The 20,953-nt window shown below is 63.0% G+C and overlaps 1 protein-coding gene across 2 annotated transcripts in view; it reads right to left on the minus strand.

Annotated features, from left to right (window-relative positions):
* Nucleotides 1–1,882: 1,882 nt before the first annotated feature.
* Nucleotides 1,883–20,953, minus strand: part of Gtf3c1 (general transcription factor IIIC subunit 1) — a 64,754-nt gene continuing 45,683 nt past the window's right edge. For both annotated transcript variants that reach the window (XM_026392066.2, XM_026392065.2), the window contains exons 20-37: nt 20,257–20,395; nt 19,770–19,905; nt 19,407–19,488; nt 19,087–19,275; nt 17,336–17,493; nt 15,994–16,136; nt 14,924–15,005; nt 13,633–13,745; nt 11,635–11,697; nt 10,988–11,081; nt 9,069–9,241; nt 7,933–8,220; nt 7,223–7,482; nt 6,005–6,294; nt 4,443–4,959; nt 4,048–4,099; nt 2,815–3,007; nt 1,883–2,383 (exon numbers count right to left, since the gene is read on the minus strand). In XM_026392066.2, the coding sequence (XP_026247851.2) occupies nt 2,180–2,383; nt 2,815–3,007; nt 4,048–4,099; nt 4,443–4,959; nt 6,005–6,294; nt 7,223–7,482; nt 7,933–8,220; nt 9,069–9,241; nt 10,988–11,081; nt 11,635–11,697; nt 13,633–13,745; nt 14,924–15,005; nt 15,994–16,136; nt 17,336–17,493; nt 19,087–19,275; nt 19,407–19,488; nt 19,770–19,905; nt 20,257–20,395 (3,176 nt within the window). In that variant the 3' untranslated portion in view covers nt 1,883–2,179. The remainder of the gene's footprint in view (nt 2,384–2,814; nt 3,008–4,047; nt 4,100–4,442; nt 4,960–6,004; nt 6,295–7,222; nt 7,483–7,932; nt 8,221–9,068; nt 9,242–10,987; nt 11,082–11,634; nt 11,698–13,632; nt 13,746–14,923; nt 15,006–15,993; nt 16,137–17,335; nt 17,494–19,086; nt 19,276–19,406; nt 19,489–19,769; nt 19,906–20,256; nt 20,396–20,953) is intronic.

Raw genomic sequence — 20,953 nt, forward strand, 5'->3', positions numbered from 1 at the left:
AAATTTCCAGACAAAGGGGGGAATGAGAAACTGATGTGACTCCATTTTTGAAAATAAATAAATAACAGCAGCTTCTACCTCAAGGCCTGTCCTAAGGAAGGGGGCATGACCCTTGTCCTGGGAAAGACCCACAGAGCACTCCTAGGCACATACCCACCCTGCTGAGTTGTTTGTCTGCAAATAACAGGAGAAATCTGTGGTGCCAGGTGTCCCTGACTCAGTTAGGCTAGGTGAGGACCCATAGCAACCCCCTAGCAACCTCCAATCAGCATGAGACAGGGAAATACCTGGGATGCCAGATGACCCCCCAGTAGTTTATGGTGGTTGATAACATGTTGGGAAACCATGTAGTTTAGCACATACACCCCTCGTGGCCTAAACCAATCAGTTCAAAGGAATCCCCCTCTGCACTAACCAATCACCCCTCCCCAACTTGTTCCAGCCAGTGAATGCGCTAATCAATATTAAGAGCTGTTGTTTGATTTTCCAGCGGTCTGGAATGATCTGCTGTGTGATGTTGTGATGCATAGAGTATCCCCCAAATCCTATAAAATCTCACTAAACTCACTCCCTGGGACTCACTCCCTGGGACCGCTGTGCCGGAAATGGTTGTGAGTCCAGGCTTGAGCTTGCAATAAAGACTTTTGTGTGATTGCATTGGATTTGGTTCCTGGAGGTCTATTGGGGTCCCATGAATCTGGCATTACAGTAGGACCTGCAGATGGATAAGCAGGTGGGTGGGTAGACAGGTCGGGGAGAAGGGAGTGACTGGAGTGTCCAGCCGCGCCTGCCACGCCCATCTCTGCTCCCTGAATCTCCATCTTGCTTCCCCAAACACGAGTCCAAATTGGCCTTTGTCCAGGATGCACTGGGAAGGAGATGCGGTGTCGAAGGTGCCATGTGGCACACCCAGGCTCCTCACTGTCCCCGGCTCTCCTTCAGGCAGATAGAAAACTTGGTCCCTGGGACCTGAGTGTCAACTAGTGTTTTATGTCACGGCTGAAACATACCTGTTTCCTCCACCATGGGCTGCGTTCCAGTGAGCGTTCGTACAGTGTTTTCTGCTTGTAAAGCAGATCACGTTCATTTTCCTGCCTGATCTCCTTAGAAAATCCCACACAACATTCTCTTTTTATACTAGAGTAAAAATGAAAACTAGGAGACCAAGGATTGGCGTGCGGGGTTCCCCTGGAGTCCAGTCCTCCTGCTCCTCGTCCCTCACTGAAGCAGGGCCTGGAGTGACACAGGCCCTGGGCCTGCAGAAGAGAATGGACACAGGGATGGAAGTTAGGCCAGGTCAGATCAGAGGCCAGTGTGGTCTCCCTAAGAGGCTGGCCTTGTGGACGTCACCTGGAGGATGTCCCACCCCCTGAACTCGGCCTCTACTCACCACCTCAGACTGTCCTATGCAGGAGGCAAGTTGCTAGAACTTTTCACTTTTTTCAAGATAGAAATCTAATATTTTTTAATGCGTAAAATCTGAATTTGTTTAAATAGTGCAACTAATAATTTAAATGTCAGGATAAGAGATCTTCAAGCTGGACACGCTGGCCCACGCCTGTAATCCCAGCAGCTTGGGAGGCTGAGGCAGGAGGATCGTGAGTTCAAAGCCAGCCTCAACAACTTAGCGAAGTGCTAAGCAACTCAGTGAGACCCTGTCTCTAAATTAAAAAAAAAAAAAAAAAAAAAGAACTTCAAGGGACGGACTCCCTCCCACATGCCTGGCAGGACATTGGGAGCTGCCCTGTGAAGGGACAGCCTGGGCAGAGAGGGGCAGGGCCCGGGGGCCTTCCTCTGCCTGGGAAGTTCTTCCTGAGTCCACAGCTGAAAGCAGGGAGCCCCTCGGGGACCAACAATTGTTCAGGAAACACATAAAACCAGACACGTTTGACTTCACTTTAATTAAAAAATAAATAAATTCATGCCGGGGGACTTGTTTCTAAATGAGAAAAGAGGGTGAAAGAAAAAATTCAAAGCCAAATCCTACGGGGGCCTCCTCTCTATCCTGCAGTCACCGGCCACGGCAGGCTGGGGGCTGGGGGCAAGGTGCCCGCCGGGCCTGCGGGGTCCACTCCAGCCCCAAACTGGTGAGTCCAGTCCTGGGGAGGGGACCGGCCTGGCTGGAGCCGCGAGGTCTGCGGCCGAGGCGGCGAGGGCGGTGGTGAGCGGCGGCGGAGCCCTAGAGGGAGGCCCAGCGGTTCCAGTTGGCCTCCCGGGGGAACACGCGGCCCAGGCGGATGGTGCAGTCCAGCGTGGGCTCGTAGAAGGCCGTGGTGTGCTCGTCGGGCGCCTCCACCTCCTCCACCACGGGCCTGGAGAAGAGCGCAGCGGCCCTGGGCTTCCTCAGCAGGCGCTTGCGGATGCAGCCAAGGGACTCCAGGCCCTGGGGACGAGCAGAAGGAGGTCGAGGCCTGGCCCCACCCAAGAGTCTGGCCCTTCAGCCTGTGTGGGGCAGGTCCTCCCTCCGCAGGGGCAGTGGCAGCGGGAGGCTGAGGCCGGGCAGGGGGTGGGGCCACCAGCAGACACGCCTCCTGGACAGTGGCACCCACAGCACGCCATGGACAGCCCCTCCCCCTGGCCTGTCGGAGCTGGACGGTCCACTAGTTTCACACGGAACTTGGAGCTCCCTCTGGGCGAGGGGCACAAGCAGGGCAGCCATCTGGCCAGTCCGGGCGCGCTGCCCTCTGGAGGCAGGGGCTGAGGGCTCCTAGGGAGGGTCCGCGGTGGCCCCAGGGGAGCTGTGGGGGGCGCAGGAGGGCCAAGGGGGCCTGGGGCAGGGTGGGGCCTGGAGACTGAGGAGGAGCCGGCCCGCACCTGCAGCAGCTCGAGCACGGCCACGGGCTGCAGCACGCCCTGGTAGTGCTGCAGCAGGCAGCTCTCGGGCGCGCCCGGGCGGCTCATGACATGGTACAGCACGGCCTCCATCATGCCCTTGCACACGGCGGTGTTCAGGCGGCCGTCCACGCCGCGCCACGGTCGGCCCACGAAGCAGATGTTCTCGCAGTTCCTGAGGGGGGAAGCGAGAGTCAGCCCAGTCACAGGTCACTGATTGCAGGGAGATGGCGCCTGCCCAGGTCACGAGGTTGGGACTGTCCACCTTTTGCTCTCTGGCCTTCCCCTCCCTCTTGCCTAGAAGAGGCCCAGATCTCTGGTCAAGGGGGGACCTGCTGGCTGCAGCCATCACTAAGGCCACAATGAGCCCTGGCCTGTGTCACTCCACGCTGGCAGGAGGGACCTGGGTCAGGACTCGGGTCTCCCAGCTCCACCAGGCAGTGGGGCTGGGGCCACCTCCCCTCAGGCTGTCCTCGCCCAGGGGCTGCCCAGGACTCTGCAGCCTGCCTTGGAGCAGAGGCCTCTGCCCCCACCTGGGCCCTGAAGGCAACAGGCCAAGAGTGGCCAGGCCCTTCCAGCTGGCCCCTGGCTCTGGAGCCTTGGTGGGGCCGGGGAAGGTGGCGTCTGAGCCCTGGGAGCTGGGACACGGGAACACGGCCCTGCTGTGCTGGGCAAGGTGCCTTTCAGGAGGCCTCTGGGAACCTGGGTGTGGGCTCGGGGCTGCTCTCGGGCTTGAGGTGCAGCCTTCCTGGGCAAGGCTGCCTCCTGGTTCAGGGCACAGTGTCCTGGGACAGAAGGTGCAAATCCCGGAGGCGGGGTTGCCCTGGGCTGGGGGATGGGCCCTGGTTCATGTGGTCAGCCAAGGGCTGTGTGACCTTGGACAAGGGCAGCACCTTTCTGGGCTCATTTCTGATCTGTAAAGTAGTGACAAGGCCTGTGGCTGTGAGGAGGCCCCAGGGTTGCTCACGTGGGAGTGCCTGGCTTGTGCTTCTCAAAGAGCGCCGTGGGCATTCTGGAAGGAGGTGCACACAGCACCACGACGCCTGGCACTTCTGCCCTCACCCTCCTGCCTGTCCAGGTCACCAGAGCCGAAGTCTAGCACCGCAAGCCATGCTCACCACTGACAGCATGCCACCTGCCTGGTTTGTCCCCAAGGATAAACTCTGCCCTGCTGGCCTCCCCCACCCAGGGCCCGGGACAGAACCACTCACGCACCTTTCCCGAGGCGCCTGGGAGAGGCTGCTGGCCGTGGAGCTCTCCGAGAGCCCTGGGGGGAGACGGGGTGGGGGGGAGGGTTAAAGAGCAGGAGCCCATGGCTGCCCCCCCAGGTGCCGTGCCCCAGCAGCCACGGCACTCTGGGGGTGTGCACACCAGGAGGGAGGGGGCGAGGCCGGCAGACCCAGCACAAACCCGAGGCCCCAGGGGCGGGGGCAGCAGACACCTCCACCCCCTCAGGAGCCAGCCAGGCCCAGCCAGACGCAGCTCAGGGCTCTAGGGAGCAGCCATCCTGGAGCAGGACCCACCCCAGGTTGGACTGTGAAAGGGCGAGGCCGGGGCGGGGCCAATCAGGCTGGAGGACCCACCCAGGATGGGGTGGGGCCAAGCCGTACCTCTGGGGTCTTCAGAGCCCCCTGGGAGCTGGGCCTGACAGCTCGGCTGCTCTTGGCCTGGGACGCTGGGGCCACCAACACTTTCCTGGTCCTCCTGCCCAGGCCCCCCGGCAGCCGTGTCTTCAGGAGCTGGGGGCAAAGCCAGGGCCTGGCCTTCTGCCCCCTCCTCTGCCCTGGGCCTGGGGCTGGCGGCCAGGCACACATCCTGGAGCCTGGGCCTCTTTGCAGGAGACATCAGGGGACCCTCGGTGTCTGTGTCGCTGCCCTGACTGGCCCAGCGGGCTCGCCTCTTGGTGCCCTGGGGGCTGCAGGAGGGGGCGGCCAGCTCCTCCTGGGCACTGTCCTCGCTGGCGGGTCCCTCTGGGGCTTGGGCCTGATTGTCCTCGCGGGCCTGGGCCTCTTCCTCCGAGTGTCTCAGCCGCACGGAGTGCAGGAGCCAGGGCCCGGCCAAGGCCCTGGCCACCAGGCGGACGGTGTTGCCGCCCACCTCCAGCACCTGGCGCTGCTCCAGGAGGTCCTGGGGAGGGAGCCGGGCGTCTGTGCGGGCGCAGGATGGGCCTGGCGGGCGGGAGTGCTGCCCCGGCTGGAGGGCCAGCTGCGGGGGCGGGCGGCCGGTTCCTTGGAAGGGCCCCGGGGCAGTGGCTCCTCATTAAAGCCCAGGCGTGATGGCCTGGGAGCCCAGCCACACCCCAGGGCTGAGGGGGCTTCCTGGACCTCCAGGCTGGCGGGCTCTCCCAGGGAATCAGCGCCACGCAGTCCCATAAGCTCTCCCACAGAAGCAGCTGTCCCTCCCGTGAAGGGACAAGAGCCCTCTCAGGCCGACACAGCCCGCTCCCGCATGCCGGCTCCATCAGGGGGTGCGTGGGGCCACCAATGCTCTTCTTGTTATATGAAGACCCCACAAGCTCAGGCTGCTGGGCTTCGTGACAGCCCAAGCCTGGACTCAGGGCCCGAGTCAGACCACATGCGCCTGCGACGGGCAGCGGCTACTCACCATTGGGGGAGTGCGGGGCACTGGGGGCAGGGAGCCGCCTCACCTTGCCCTTTGACGGTTGTGGGACCTGGCACTTGGGCTCTGCCACCAGGGCCTTGGGAGCTGAGTCCCCTCCGGGTCTACGGAGCCCTGGGCACAGCCCCTGCTTCCACTCTGCCCCAGGGAGGCTGGGGTAGCCCCGACCATCCTCTGGGCCTCGCCACCCCTGGAGGCCACAAGGCCTCACCCCACACCAACACCACAGTGGGGTCCTCACAGCTCCGCCGGCCTCGGCCCATACCCTGCAGCTGACTGAGCACAGGGGACATGCTAGTCCAAGGGACCCCTCGGTTGTGACATCCTTTGGGTTCAAGGGTCACTGGGTCCAGGCAGGTAGGGGAGAGCGTAGCAGGGGGGTAGTGCTGGGGCCACTAGGGCTGGGTTGGGGACACAGCTCCAGGGAGGGCCAGGGCTGCCAGGCTCAGGGGCTCTCGCGACGTGTCCTGATTTTTAAACGTTGATGACTAATTTCAACTAAAAACAAGCAGCAAAGACACCTGCAGGGCGCACCTGGGCCCGCCCGGCTCACCTGGATGTAGTCCGCCAAGGTCCTGGTGCGCAGCCCTGCCGTCCTCTCCAGGGCCGAGTACTGTCTGCTCAGCCTCTCCTTGTCCACCCCAAAGCAGCCGGTGGCAGCCACAGCCTGCTGGAGCTCCAGGGCGGCGGCCAGGTCTTCAGGGCTGTACCCCGACAGCTGCGCCTGGCGGGCGAAGGCCTCCCAGCCGCAGGCGCGCCCCAGGGGCTCGATGAGCCTGGTGAAGGTGTCGGGGAGGCAGGAGGTCCCCACCGTCAGCTCCTCCAGGGAAGCAGCTGTGAAGCCTGAGAGGAGGACCGGGGTCAGCCCGCGGGGAGCCCTGCTCCAGACTGCGCAGGTGGCCCAGCTGGGCCCTGCCCTGCGTCCACCTGCTCCCCAAGGGCCGTGGGGCCACCTTGAGGGGGACATGGAGCCCTGGCTGTCGGACTCCTGATACGTGACCCTGGGCTTCCCAAGACAGCTCCTGGACTGGCCACCCTGGCCACTGGGCCTCTCTTGCTTGAGACTTAACAGCATGCACCCAGGGCTTTGAGGGCGCCGCGACTCTGGCTGCCCTGGGCCGACCCTTGCTGTGCCCTGTGCCCTGCGCCCCTCCGGCAGCCCTTCCAGGACATTCCCCTGGGCTCCCATCAGCCAGACATGGACAGACGAGTTTCCCTGGCTTCCTACAGGAGGCGTCTGCCAAGACCACGGCCTACAGGACACACTATGTTCAGCCAGTCCAGACCCCAGACCCAGCACGGGTTCAACTGTGGGTAGTGTAGTGGCCGACCTCGAAGCCACCACCCTCAACCACGTAAAGAGGGTCAGAGGGGAGGGAGGGGAGGGTCAGAGGGGAGGCAAGTGGGGGAGGAGGCCCTCCTCGTGTTCTACATAGCGCAGAAGAGGACACCTGAACCTGAGGGCATGGAGGGGCCCAGCTAGCCTCAAGTTTCAGCGATAACAGAACAAAAACCAAAGTGTCAAGGTCAGAAGTGCAGGGGGGGAGGCCGAGCTCCCACTGCAAGGGGTCAGAGGACAGTGCTGGGCAGCGGCACAGGGTGCAGGCCCAGGCGGTGGCCCCTTGGCCCTCAGGAGCCGCGTGAGCTCCCCAGGGCGCAGAGCACTGGCACCCAGACCTGCCCTTGAGGCGGCTGTGAGGAGGGGCCTTCCTGGCCCCACCGGCTGCACATTTCCACAGACCTGTGCTCCCTGCTATGGCAGGATACTCACCACTGGGCGCCAGCTGGGTGCCCGCAGGGGTGCAGCGGAGCCTGAACCTGACCTGGCAGGAGTTGACCACGACGCTGTCGTTGGGGTTGAGGTTGCGGGTGCTGATGAGGCCGGGCGCGCAGTAGCCCCGCATGAGCAGGTACTTGGTGTGGGAGGCCTGGTGGGCCTTCACCTCCACGCCCTGGCGCTTGGCCCCCGAGCCCTCGTCCAAGTCTTCCTCCTCGTCCTCGTCGTCATCCAAGCCCCCGTCCTTCCCCAGGCTGGGGAGAAGGAAACCTGAGGGCTGGACCCCAACTTCCTCTGCGCCCCTGCCCTGCCTGGGCCTCTGTGGCAGCGCGCTGGGCCTGGGCCACTCCTGACCCGCCACCCCACCTTCCCTGTAGTCCCAGCTCACATCCCCCCTGCCATGCTTCCTGTGTCCCTCTGGAGGCACCAGAGCCCCTGGAAGGCACAGCAGAGACCCCTCCCTGGACGTCTGTTCCAGACCCTCCAAGGACACGAGCCTGTCCCCAGGAGCTCCCAGAAGCCCCTGCGGCTCCCTGCTCACTCTGGCCAGGGTCCGGTGCAGGCCAAACACACGGCAGCGAAGCGCAGGCCACAAGTCTGTCCGCGTAAAAGGACAGGTGACAGAAGACCACAAAGCCGAGTCCCAAGAACAGGCTCGTCCCCACTGTGGCCGGGGGCGTGGCCGGGGGCTGCTGCGCCCTTACCTCTTCATGACCTCGCTCTCCACCACCGAGCTGTCCACCACCACGATCTGCTCTGGGATCCTGACGTCCACTGACACCAGGCCCAGAGAAAAGAGGATCAGGGCGGTCACACAGTGTCCCCCAGGGCCGTCCAAAGAAAATGCCACCATGTCACTCGGGGGGTCGCTGCTGTCCTGGTCTTTGAAGGAGAAGTGGTCGGGCTGGTCCCGCTTGCCGGCTGCCCGCAACCTCTCATAGAACTGGAAGGACTCGGAGCAGACGGAGCTGGGGAAGCGCCAGGTGAAGAGCCTGCGAGACCAGAGAGCGACTGAGGCCCGCAGGCCAGGAAGGGCCAGAGCCCTGGGCGCTGACCTCCCACAGGAGAGGACACACCTGCAGGGCCACACAGAGGTCAGCCCTCATCCCCGTCAGGAGCGTACCTCTCTGTGACCCTGTAGAAACAGCCAGAGGAGACCCGAGGTCCTCCTGCCAGCTGCCCCCACCTCGGTTCACAGATGACCCGGCCTGGACACAGGGCTCAAGGCCAGCAGCCCTGCTGGACTCTGCACCCACACCTGCTCCCCATCCCAAGAAGAGGAGCCGAGGGCCACCAGGGTGAGGGCTCAGGAAGAGGCTGGAGCCACAGCAGAGGAAGGGGCAGGAGGACCAAGAGACCATGGCCTTGACCCGTCGTCTGCACACAGGCTGCGGGAGGAGGAGGGGCAGGCAGAGGGCAGCGTGGGCAGGAAGCCAGCTGTGGCCTGTCTGAAGGGACGTCCAGGCATGTGCCAGGAGGCTGGTGGGCATGATGCCTGGTGTGCGGGGTGGCCAGTGGTGCTTGCCACAGCGTGAAGCCACCAAGAGTGTGCCCCTGGGCGGCGCTGCAGTGGGGTCCTGGATGGCCCTGTCTGCAGGGTGCTCGCTGCTGGGGCCAGGGCAGCAGAGCAGGAGGGCCTGGGGTTCTGAGCCTCGAGGATGAGGACTGAGGTCCGTGCCCAGCTGGGACACTGACCTGTCCCCACCTGATAAGACAGGAGACAAAGGAACAGCTAAGAGGCCAGGACCCTGACAAGCCCTGGGAGCACTGGCCTGTCCACCCGGGGAGAGGGCAGGTGCCAGGTGTGGAGGCCCCCGTGGCGCTGTCCGGAGGGCCGCACCTGTAGTAGGACTGGGACAGCTGGTAGGACATGGGCACGAAGGGCAGCGCCCGGTTCTTCTTGGGGCCGAGCGTGTGGTTGACGCGCCGCCGGTTGACCAGGCTCCGCTTCTGGCACTCCATGAAGGCCCGCACCAGCACCTGCTCCTTGTACTCGCGGTACAGGCGGAAGGTCTGCAAGACAGCGCCGTCAGCAGGGCCCAGCCCAGCCAGCGCCGCTGTGTGGCCGCGGCGCCGGGACTCTGTAGGCGCCCAGTCCAGCCTCGCAGACCCTCGTCTGCCCCTCACCCCTGAGTGGAGGAAGGCGCCTGGAGAGGAGGGGGCTGCCCCCCCCCCCCCAAGCCTGTTCCTGGGAGTCAAGGTGGCAGCAGTTCTGACGTCACCGTCCCTTAGCCTCTGCCCTGTTCCCAAGTGCCCCCTGTGGTCACCACCTGGAATCGGCCACCACTACCCAAGGCCTTGGAAACACAGTGCGAGGACGCATTGGGGCTGCATGGGACCTGGGACCAGGCACAGGGGTCGCGCCCCCAGCCCCAGCTGGGGCTTGGAGAAGGTTAGCCTCTAGCTAACTGGTTACCCTGCTCTGTGCCACCCGAGTCCCCAGGGCCCGGACCTTCCTCCACAGCAACCAACACGATCCTCTCGTGCTGAAATCAGATCACATGTTCCTTCCCTGCTTGGAAAATCCGAGTGGCCTCCTTCCACAAAGGAACAACACCCAGTCCCTACCAGAACCCTGAGTGGGACTGTGCCCACTGCTGTGGCCTCTCCTCCTACAGCCCCACCCCTAGGTCCCCACCCCCCCCCATCCTCCTGAATTTTCTTGGAAATGTCAAAGCATTCCCACCTCAGGGCCTTTGCACTTGCTGGACCCAAACCTGAGCACGATTGGCTTCTTAGCGCTCAGGCCTCAGCCACTCCCGGCCTGCTCCTCTGTTTGCCCTGCCCCCGCTCCTTAAGCAATCTGCGGAGTGGGGCTCGGGGACCCAGGTTCCAGGAATTCTCTGGGTGACTTTGAGGTACCCTAAGCTTGGGAGGCCACTGTTCTGACCTCTTCAGTGGGACTTTTAGGAAATGGCCCTCCCACTCCAGCCTGGCTGGGTGTTGATGGGGTGGGCGGGAGCAGTAGAGGTTTAGGTCTACAGACACAAAAGCAAAGAGCCCCACTGGGAATCCACTTGAAGAGGGAAGATCACCAGGCAGCACTGGTGCAGGGAATAGCCCCTGGCAGTCTCTGGTGGCATCCTGGTGTGATGAGCTGTGTGACCGTGGGCATGTGTTCTGACGTCTCTGAACCTCAGGTCTACGCGTTGGTCTAAGAGCCTTGAGCCCACCTGCTTCCCAGGCTCATGTGGGTTGAACAGACCTGGCCCCTCTCTCCTGCTCCCCAGCCACAGGAAGCAGAGTCCTCGGGAGACCACTGCCACCAAGGGGAGCTCTGCCCTCCAAGGACCCAACAACCAACCTGTCTCCACACGCGCACGAGGGGAAAGGCGCCACGGGCTCAGTGACTCTCCCAGTTTGTCGTCACACCTCACTTCTTCTCCCGCCTAATTTTGTTTTAAATGTGAGGTTTACAACCTAAACCTCATATCTAAAATATTTAGGGCTTTTGGAGGTTGCTTTAAAGACGGGACAAGGGAACGGGGAGACCTGGTGAGAGGCAAAAAGCCCCCTCCAAGCAGCGCAGCTCAGCTCCGAGATCTGCAGCGGCCGGGGCTGCAGTCACGCCCCATTCCACACGTCTGAAAGGTGCTGGGAGGAGGGAGCCCTGTGACCCGTGTGTGTGTGTGTGTGTGACCAGGGCCTTGGCTGCAGGGCTTGGACGTCAAGGGGGGATCATACCCCGAGGCCCTGCAGCCGAGGAGAGCGGGGGAACGGCCCGAGCCGGCTGGCCCTGTGCCGGGAAAGTGGGCCCACCTGGAAGGATTGGCAGGACTTCATCTGGCTGTTGGAGAGGGACAGCGTGCTCTGGATCAGGTTCTGCAGCACCAGGAAGTGGATATCATCCACGCTGAAAGAGAGGTCACAGGGTGTGAGGGCGTGCCGCTGCTCGGCTGGTGTCCAGTCTTTGGAACGTGACAAGTGCCCACGGTGTGCACCAGGGAGCATGGCCAGCGGCACTCTGTGGGCCTTAGTGACTGTCTGGTTTCAAAGGAAAACTCTTCTCGTGGGTTGGGGAGACATAGCCTGGGATGGTTCAGAAGACATCAAGGGCGCAGCGCTCAGGGCTTCCTTCCCTCTGATGCTCAGTGAGCCTTTCTCCCCTGGAGAGCAGCTCCTCGCTGAGGGCGGAGCCAGGCGCAGGGCCCGGCTGGCTTTCTACAGGATTCTGCTTGGAAAGCGAGTCCAGCCTAGGGCTAGGCCGGCGAGCCTGAGATCAGGGACAGCAAGGATCTTCGTCCTCGCTGGCTAGAGAAATTCCGCAGACGCCTCAACACAGCAGGAGCGCAGCACGGCTGGCACAGGAGGCCTGGCTGTGTTCCAACACAGGCCACCAGAACAGGGGGCGCCCTGCGCTGGGCTGCAGGTCACTGACCAAGGTCGCTCTGTGCCGCGACGCTCACCTGTTAAGCTCGTCTTCCTTCCTGATCTGGTCCTTCTCATCACCGATGGCCAAGACTCGGTACCTGCACAGGACAGAAGCACAGGACAGTGGGCCTGGCAACCGCTGCTCGCGGGGCCACTCACTGCCTGGGATGTCGGACTGTGAGTGAACCCCGCACACACAGTGACACGAGGACACACCATGCCCTGCCCGTCCACCAGGCCCGTTTAGAAACGGGGCTGAGAGGACGAGACATAACTGTCCGCTCACTGATGGTCACTGAATGGCAGGGGTGCGCTGGGCATGGCTAACACGGGGTGAGCTGGGAGCTCACGGTGACTGGAAAACAAGCACAAGAGGGGGACAGAGGGGACACCCAGAGTGATCTAAAAGAGGCCCCTCTGGGGGCTGGAGCAGGGGGGTGACTGTCCCAGGACTGGAAAGGGGAGGGACGGAGTCCACGAGGGCACACAGGCCATCGCTGAAGTGAAGTCGTCACCTAGAGCATGCAGGGGACCTCAGTTACCAAAACGCACTGCCCATCTCTCTGCCTTCAGGAGAGGCGTTCAGGGTCCCCCCCAACGTGCACACGCACGCACACAGCGATGGGATGTTACTGGGCTTGGTGTGGTCTTCCTGCAGTGTGGCCACGTGGCAAAGCATCACACGGAGCACTGCGAATGCCCGCGACTCTCATGCATTGATCAAAAATGACACCAAAAATGTGGGAGAGCCGCTGAGTGGACGGCACAATGCAGGGTGCCTGCCCCCGCCCCTTGAAGCTGACGTGGTGTCACTGGACTGTTGACACCAAGCAAATGAGTTACAGAGCTGACTTTAAAAACAGCCATTTGCAAGACATTCCTTTGGTTTCTAGAAAGGTCAGGTAAAATCTCAAATCTACCGCCAAGAAAAAGCACCTCTTCAGAAAAACGTGACCCCCATTTAGTCAAACAGGAAAAATATGGACCCCCTTTCAATCCTGCCTCAGGGTCAAATGCTCAGGGTCAAAGGAGCGTTCAGCTGTTCCAACTGCAACCCACTCTGTCCTCCAGGGGCCCGTGAGCTCTGCCATCTTTAACTGTCTTCGTTTAGGACCAGGAGCTGCCCAGAACTTCACTGAAAACACTTGGGGACATAAGTCACACAGAGGTCAACAGGCCACTAAAAAACCTTTAAGACTGAGCATCAACCATGCCGTCGGGAATTCTAGGGAACAAGTTACTGAAAAAACAAAACAGAATCCAGAAAACGGCTCATGCGAGTCAGTGCATGATGACTACAAATCACTGCCTGACCTGGCACACGGCGCACACTCCACCTATCACTGCCCCGTGGAGGAAGGAACGAGGTCTCCAACTGAGATGCTGAGGGCCAAGGAGTCACTGTGCGGCTCCCGGCCAGAAACCTCCCAGAGGGCGTCACCTCTGCACAGCAAGAAGCTCCGGAAGGCAGGGTGGGGGCTTTCTGGTGGGTGCTGGGGGAGGGAGTCGCACCTGCACTCTGCTGTGGAAGCAGGTGCAGTTCACAGACCCTCAGGTTCACAGACCCTGCAGGGCTGCTGAGACCCAGGAGTGTCCTTCCAGATCCAAGAGCCTGAGCTGGAAGCACAGGGCCTGGGTCTCAGGCACCTGAGGCCGATTCTGGCCCTTCTGCCCGCAGCACTGAGCCCGGATCTCATGGATGAACTCCCGCTCCCGCCAGGCACCAGGGCTGGGTGCACATAGACCCTGCAGCACCTGGCTGCAGCCCCGAGGCCACCGCCCCCTTTCCCTCACTTATATTTTGGAGTTTCCTATATAAAACAAGAAAATTCAGCAAAAAGTGCATCTCCTGAGCAGGAAGGCCTGGGGGAGAGGAACGCAGGCGCTCTGCCCTGGGTTCACGCTACCCGCGAGAGGAGCTCAGGTGGAGGTCGGGGAAGGCCAAACGCACCGGGCTGGCGCCGGGCGTCACAGTCCTACTGACCGCTGGCTTTTGCCGGCAAGGACAAGGCAGACCCAGCCCGAGGGCGCACCTGGCGAACAGCTCCCGCAGCGTGTCCGGGATCTCCAGGTCGGGGTTCCTGAGGGCCGAGCTGAACTTCTCCTGGAGCTTCTCCACAAACTCCCTGAACTCCTTGGCACACACCTGTGGGGTGGGGAGGACGTCACCCCCTCTGTGAAAGGACATCTGTGGACAACTCCTGCCACCATGCCCAAGAAACATGGGCCTGCAGCCTGCCCCATGTCCACGGTCACCCGTCACCTGAGGAGGCCAGGGCAGATGAGCAAGACACTCCTCTCTTTGCACTAGGAAGCCAAGGCCCTGGTGCCAGCTGGTGTGGGAGGTCCCCAGCCCCAGGGGAGGCTCGGACACAGTCCCCGAGACCCCTGGCAGGCCATGGCAGGCCGGTGCTGCCCCTGCTCCTCCTCCCACACCAGCCCCTGGGCTCCTGCCACACGGCCCCTCTGGGCTGGAGGTGAGGAAGCCAGGCTGCTGGGCCTGATGGGAGGTGGCTCCTCCTCCGGCCCACCCCTAGGCCGTCCAGACAGGCCATTCTAATGGCCTGGGGCTGGGCAGGAAGGACACAGCCGCTCCTCCCTCGTGGCTTCCGCCCTCCTGGCCCACCACTTCCCAGGCTCAGTCCAGAGCTCGGCACCTTTGAAGAGCTGCAGCGCAGAGGCTGCGGGTGGCCTCTCTCTGCCCACACCTTCCCCTGGCGTGTGGACCTGACCAGGTCCGCGAGACAGAATGCCAGCTGCCAGTATCGACCAGGATGCCCGGGCCGCTTGGCCTTGCGCCCCAGTGGCTGCCGCCCTTGGGAGCGGGCTGCTGTGCTGTCATGGCCACTGGCTTCTCTGCTGGTCCCACTGTGTGCAGCTCCCGAAGGGGAAGGCTGCGGCTCCCCCAAGGCTCCTGGGCACCAGGCCTGGCGTCCATGCAGCAGAGCCCGTGACTAGCTCAAGGACAGAGGCGCAGACTGAGCCTGGGTGAGAAGACACCTCCCCCTCGCCAGCCGCAGCCCTGCACGGCGGCACGTTCCCGCGGAGGCTCTGGGAGCCAGGCTGGGGGACCTCTGAGGAGCCGCCCCACGCTCCCTACAAGAGGCCCCGGCACAGCAGCATTCAGAGCGCAGGGAGACTCCAGTCACCTTCAGAAGCGATGCTCGGAGCCGAATCAAACAAGGTCCCAAGCCCAAGGACTGACAGGAGGGCTCCCAAGGGAGCAGGAGAACGCCACAGCTGACCCTGAGAAGGCCCGCAGCCCGGGGCAGCCAGCACCCAGCACCTGCCTCAGGGAGGCGGGCCCTGCTGCCACAGGCCTACCTTAGGGTCCTCATAGTCACATTTCCGACTCATGAAGTCCCCGACGAGCGCTTTATCCTGGTACACCTCGGCCAGGCAGACCCTGCGGGAAGGCAAGGCCAGGTGAGGTCTGGGCGGTGCCCCCACACCTGCCCACCAGCGGGCGGTCTCCACCCGCGACTCTGCCTGGCCAGCTGCAGGATGACTGGCCCCTGTACCCGCAGGGTGCCCTTGGCTCTGGAAAACAAGTCACTGGGGCGAAGCAAACCTGGCTCAAGCCTGTGGTCACCGCTCCGTCCTCTACCAGGAGACCAAGAATAGGAGCTCCCGCCTGGTCCCCACAGGGCTGGGCCAGGAGCAAAGTCGGCCACTACTCCAGCCAGTCTCCTGAGCACGCTGCCCCCACCCGCCCTTTCCCCGGCAACGTCCCGAGCTCCCAGGTGAGTGTCATTCTACTTCATGGCTTGGTGATGAAAAGGACGCCCCCACCCCAGGGCAGGGCAGGGGAGGCACACAGGTTCTCGGTCCCTGTCCTACCTCACAGGGGAGTGAGGAGTGAATGCCTTGTCCCCAGCACTGTGGCCCTGAGACTGAGAGCAAGCACAGAGCCCCCACTAGTGCTGAAACCCCCGCCCCACATCCTCGCTGCCACCAGGGAAGGACAAGGGCATCAACCGAGGGTCGGGGTCAGGGAGCCAAGCCTCTGACCTCACTGTGGTCCCGACAGCTCCCACCCGCTCTGTGCCGTGTCCCCTTCCAGGATCAGGCCCTGAGGCAGCTGCTGAGGTGACCCGGCCCCTCTGTCTTGCCACAGGTGGTCCCAGGCTGCTGGTGGACCGTGGCCTGGAAGCCTGCTTTCCTCACCTGCTGCGCAAGGGAGCTCTACCTCCAATAAACCAGCAGGTGCTGGTCCCCAGAGCCACACACGGCCGACAGTGAGGGATGGGGCAGTGCCAACACCGACTCCAACACCGAGGGCCTCCGGGGCCACGTGGCACGCACTGCCTGACCTCCCACCAGGCCCTGAGCAGGCGGGGCGAGGAGGGGGCGAGGAGGGGGCGGGACAGAGCCCAGCGGGGGACAGGGCGTACTTGTAGTTGAGGTAGGCCTGGGGGTTCTTGACGATGTAGCGAGCTCGGCGGCCGACAGAGTGCGACGTCTTGTCCAAAGACTCTTCAAAGGTTGAGTGTAAGATGTCCCGCACAACCTGCCAGGGGACAAACGGGCCCTTCACCTGCAGAGACACAGAGGCAGGACGCAAGGTCAGCTTCCCCAGGCCACCTGACGGGTCAGGGGCAAGAAGCGGGGCCTGTGCAGAAGTGGACGGCACCAACTGGAGGGTCAATGCCCAGCGGGTCGTGAGGGCATCGCGTGCTCTGCCGAGGGCTTCCAGTGCGCTGGTGGACACAGGGGCACGAGCTGCCTGACTCCCACCAGGCCCTGAGCAGGTGGGGCGGGAGGGGCACGGTTGCCAGCCCTCAGGACACTGCAGAAAGCCACATGCAGGGGGCGGGGGCGGTGTGAGCTCTAGAGGGCAGAGCAGAGGGCCGTTCAGAGTAGGAGGCCTAGGGAGGCCCGGGGCTCTGGGCTTCATGGAGCTGGGGTGGGGACCACCCCCGACAACACCTCAGTGCAAGTCACCATGGGGACGGCAGATGTCTCCCAGCCTCCTCCTTGGAGAAGGGATGGGTTGGAAGGGACAGAGGGACGAAGGCCAGGAGAAGGGACCCCGTGAGTCTGCGGGTGAAGCGCAGCACAGCCCGCGACTCAGCAGCCAGCACCTGTGGCTCCACAGAGCCCTCGCCCGCCGCCTCCTGCCGAGCAGCTTGGAGGACGCCTGTCCACACCCTGCTGCCAACTGACATGGGCAGGGCAGCACCAGGCGGCACGAACCCCCAGAGCAGGTCCAGCAGGTGCTGGGGGACACGGGAGACGGACTCCGGCTCAGGCTGTGGGCCTGAGGAGCGTCAGGGCACAGAGCAGCCGCCTGCCAGGCTCAGTGCCACTGGCAGGGAGGAGCAGCGGGGGCTGTGGGGTGGGGGGTGAGCACGAGGCGCCTGCCGGGGCCAAGCCACAGCCACTGCCCCCAGTCCACGAGAATCTGGTCACAACTGTGACGATTGTGCAGGGGCACCATGCTTGGGCTGCGGCCAGGAAAGCAGGTGAGAAGTGCCGTCTTAGGACAGCCATTCTGGTGACCAAGGGCACCCGATGCAGTAGGGCCCAGGTGGGAAGCAGGTGCAGGTCAGGGAGACAGCCATGACCTTCCCAGGGAGGGTCTGGGGTCACTAAGCGAGCAGAGCTCCAGGCAGTGCGGCCGAGCCTTGTGCGCTGGCACCAGAGACCAGGGCCCTGGGCTGGGCGCGTCCTGGGAGCTCCCGGGAGAGGCGCGGGCGCTGGGGGCCAGGACCAGGCAGGGCCAGCGGCAGCTACCTTGGCGTTGAGCACGTTGCTGGCGATGCGGCAGAGCATGAGCAGCCCGTCCTCCTGCATGGACCAGGACACGCGCAGCCGGGTCATCCTGCGCAGGGCGCTCTGGTCGGCCTCGTCGTGGTAGCGCAGCCGCTTGCTTTTCTCTGCTGGGGCCTCTCCTGAAAAACGGGGAGGAGAGGACCTCCAGAGCTGTCCCTCCAGGGTGGGACCCGCGGAGCAGTCCCCAGACACTCACTGTGCCTGAGAGCAAGTGACCAGAGGCTCAGCTCTCCGACAGCAGCCTCCACCTGGTCATCGGCCACTCTCCAGTGGCTCCCACTGTGACCTCCCTCTTTGGAGGGGCCCCATGCAGACACTCGCAGGCTGCACTGAGGGGGCCTCTGCTGGACACGCAGGACAGCGACTGCAGCCCTGGGTGCCCTCAGCTGGTGCTGAGGATGAGTATGAACACCTGGCGCAGAGCCTGGTGGGAAGTAGCTGCTCACTAAATGAGCAGTGGACACCTTCCAGAATATGCCCTGGGTGCCAAGCAGGCAGGGGTGTGGAGGGACATTGACAGCAACCTGAGGAGAGGGACACAGTTATCACCGCCATTTGGATGTGCCAAGGGACATGGCATCATCAGGAGCAGGTGTGGGGACTGCATCTCAGCTCTTGGTCAAGGGGCTCTCCAAGGTCTCGTGGCAGCACCTGGCCTTGGGGACCCACGAGCAGCACCTGGCCAGGCAGACACCACACGCTGCTACACCTTTGCTTCGGTGCCAAAAGAGGTAGAAGGAAAGTCAGGGGAGGAATCTGGATTCCAAGGGCAGCACCCCATATTGTGCCTCGTGATGAACCCCAATCCTTGTGAGCTCACATAGATCTCCTGCAGGTGAGACTGAGGGGACCGCTTCATGGGCACAGGCCAGGGTGCCCCCACCAGGATGCCCACACTTGACCCACTCAAGGCAGGTGCCTGTTTAACACTGTCCGCCCTGAAGGAGCTACAGCAGGCAGGTGGCCCACGTGGGTGACATACTGAAGGAGCTACAGCAGGCAGGTGGCCCACGTGGGTGACATACTGAAGGATGTATAGCAGGCAGGTGGCCCACGTGGGTGACATACTGAAGGAGCTACAGCAGGCAGGTGGCCCACGTGGGTGACACACTGAAGGACCTACAGCAGGCAGGTGGCCCACGTGGGTGACATAAAGAGCAAGGGCTGGCCTCCTTGGCACCCGCTCCCTTCGGCTCTGCACTAAGCTGGGCTGAGGGATCCCACATGGCCGACTGGAGGGGGCACCTGCAGGCTGGTCAGACCTGAGAGACCCCGCAGGCTCCCTGACTCCTGGCTTCCTCAAGTCCAAAGTCACGACTGACCTTGGCCTGACTCTGACCCTGGCCTGACTCTGACCTTAGCCTGACTCTGACCCTGGCCTGACTCTGACCCTGGCCTGACTCTGACCTTAGCCTGACGGGCATCAATGCAGACATCAAAAGAAACAAAGAGAAGAGCGTCCTTGGCTGGTTTGAGGACCTTGCTGAGAAGCTTCTGCAGTTTAAATGACATTGAACTGAGCTGTGGGAGTCCCTCAGAGACCTGCAGAAAACAGAGCCCACAGCCTTCAGAGATGCCTGGGAGCAGGCCTCTTCCTGCCACACGGCTGGGGATGACTGTGGCAGTCAGCGCTGGCAGCCGGGGGACACGGACACCTGTGCCTGAGGGGCACAGGACTGAGACCCAGATAGCCGCCCACCAGCCGCACAGACCTTTCCTCCTCCTCTTGGTTCTCTTCCCAGGCTCCTTCTTCAGCCGTTTCCGCTTCTGGCTTCGGCCGCCCCTGACCCTGCGGCTTCTGCCCAGCGTGGGCTCACGGTCCACCTCAAACTGCTCCTCCCGGTCGGCACACAGCTCGGTGCCTGTCCGCGCTTCTCCCCAGAGAGCCAACCGGCCACCACCTAGGGACGATCAGGGGAGAGGAGCCTCAGGGTGAGCACTATGGAGGCACGGTGGGCCGAACGGGAAGCACCATGGTTGCCGGGGCCCTGGTGCCACGTCCCTTCCCGGGGTGAACTCTGGGCACACCCACCTGAGGCACCGAGGGGCAGCGGGCGCTTGGACAGGAAGGTCTGCAGCCTCACGGTGAGCCCGTTCTCTGCATTGATGTTTTCCTGAGAGACGCGGGCGCTGGGTGAGGACTGGGCACTAGCCTCCAGCCACCATCCTGCAGGGTCCCCCCATGCTCTGGCACCTAGCCTGCTGCCCCTGCTTTACAAGGGAGCAGCTGTCCAGCAGGGCAAGTCAGAGGCCACTGGGAGCACAGGCCACAGGCGTTCAGGGGCCCAGCGACCTCCAGGACCAGCTGGCTGTGTCCCTGGTGACTCTGGCTTTGCCCAGGGGGGAGACGGCAGGACGGGGCAGCGCAGGCAGCCTGGCTCCTCCCGGTGCCCACCTTTCTGGCCTTGTTGATGATGTAGCTGGTCCAGATCCAGTTGCGCTTCAGGTGGGCATAGAAGCTGGAGTCGAGCCCCGCGGCCCCCAGCCCGTCTCCGGGGATCAGGCCCTCGTCCACCACCTCCCGGCTGCCCCTGGGGAGGGAACAGGGGAAGAGCCCTCCTTGCAACCGGAAGCAGCCCGCAGCCTGTGTGGATTCACTTCTGACCCGAATCCCAGAGAAGCCCAACAGGCCAGAGTCGGCAGGTGGTCGCTTTTCTCCAAAGTTGAAAACCCAGAATTTTATGTCACATTCCCAATTTCGGACTGTTGACAACTGATGGGACTTAAAACAGCTGGTGACCACGCAAAGCACAGCTAGGGTCAGACGCAGCCCGGGCCCCCAGGTCCTGCCTTCTGCTGAGGCCTGAGCGGGAGCGAGGGGCTGGGCTGCGTGGCCTGGGGTGGGGACAGTGGTGGGCAGTGGGGCGGGGTGGGGGACGCACGTGGTGTACTCCAGCATGGCGCACTTGCGCTCCAGGTTGTGCCTGTCGATGGCGTTCTCCTGCTCCTTCTGCAGGCTGCCCTCCTTGTCGCCGCCCGCGTCTGGGCTGTTCTTTTGGACGCACGGGCAGCGCACCACACCTGAAAGCCAACGCGAGCTCAGCCCCGCAGGGCTCCTGGCGAGCTCTGGTAGACACTTGTGAGCAGGTGAGGACTGGTGGCCTGTGGGACCTGCCAGGGGAAGGGTCCACCTGGCCAGGCCTCCAGTGGCCACATAAAGGGAGACAGAAGGCGGAGGGAGAGGCACTGGGTTGGGGAGAGGAGGGAGGGATGGAGGCAGAGGGGGAACCCAGAGAGGGGGAGGCCAGAGCTGCGGTGGCCACAGGTCAGATGCCCGCGATGGCAGACCCTTCTAACCACTCAAGAGATGCCCCGAGGCAGGCAACAAGTTGTCATTATCCCATAATCAAGAAAATGATGTTTCCTAGAGACAATATAAGTCACGAGGAAACCGCTGGCTTGAGTAGGTGAGGGAGGGTCTGGTCCCAGGAGCAAGGTCAAGGACACTCCTGGCAGGTGTCCACATGGAGAACCTGGCTTCCTGGCGTGGCCAGTGGAAACGCCACACACCTGTTAGCTGGACCTGGCCCCGAGACACCCTGTTCTAGCACTGTGGGGTGGACAGTGTCTGGGTGGGCT

This window comes from Urocitellus parryii, chromosome 9, assembly GCF_045843805.1.
Source record: "Urocitellus parryii isolate mUroPar1 chromosome 9, mUroPar1.hap1, whole genome shotgun sequence".
Classification (NCBI taxonomy): domain Eukaryota; kingdom Metazoa; phylum Chordata; class Mammalia; order Rodentia; family Sciuridae; genus Urocitellus; species Urocitellus parryii.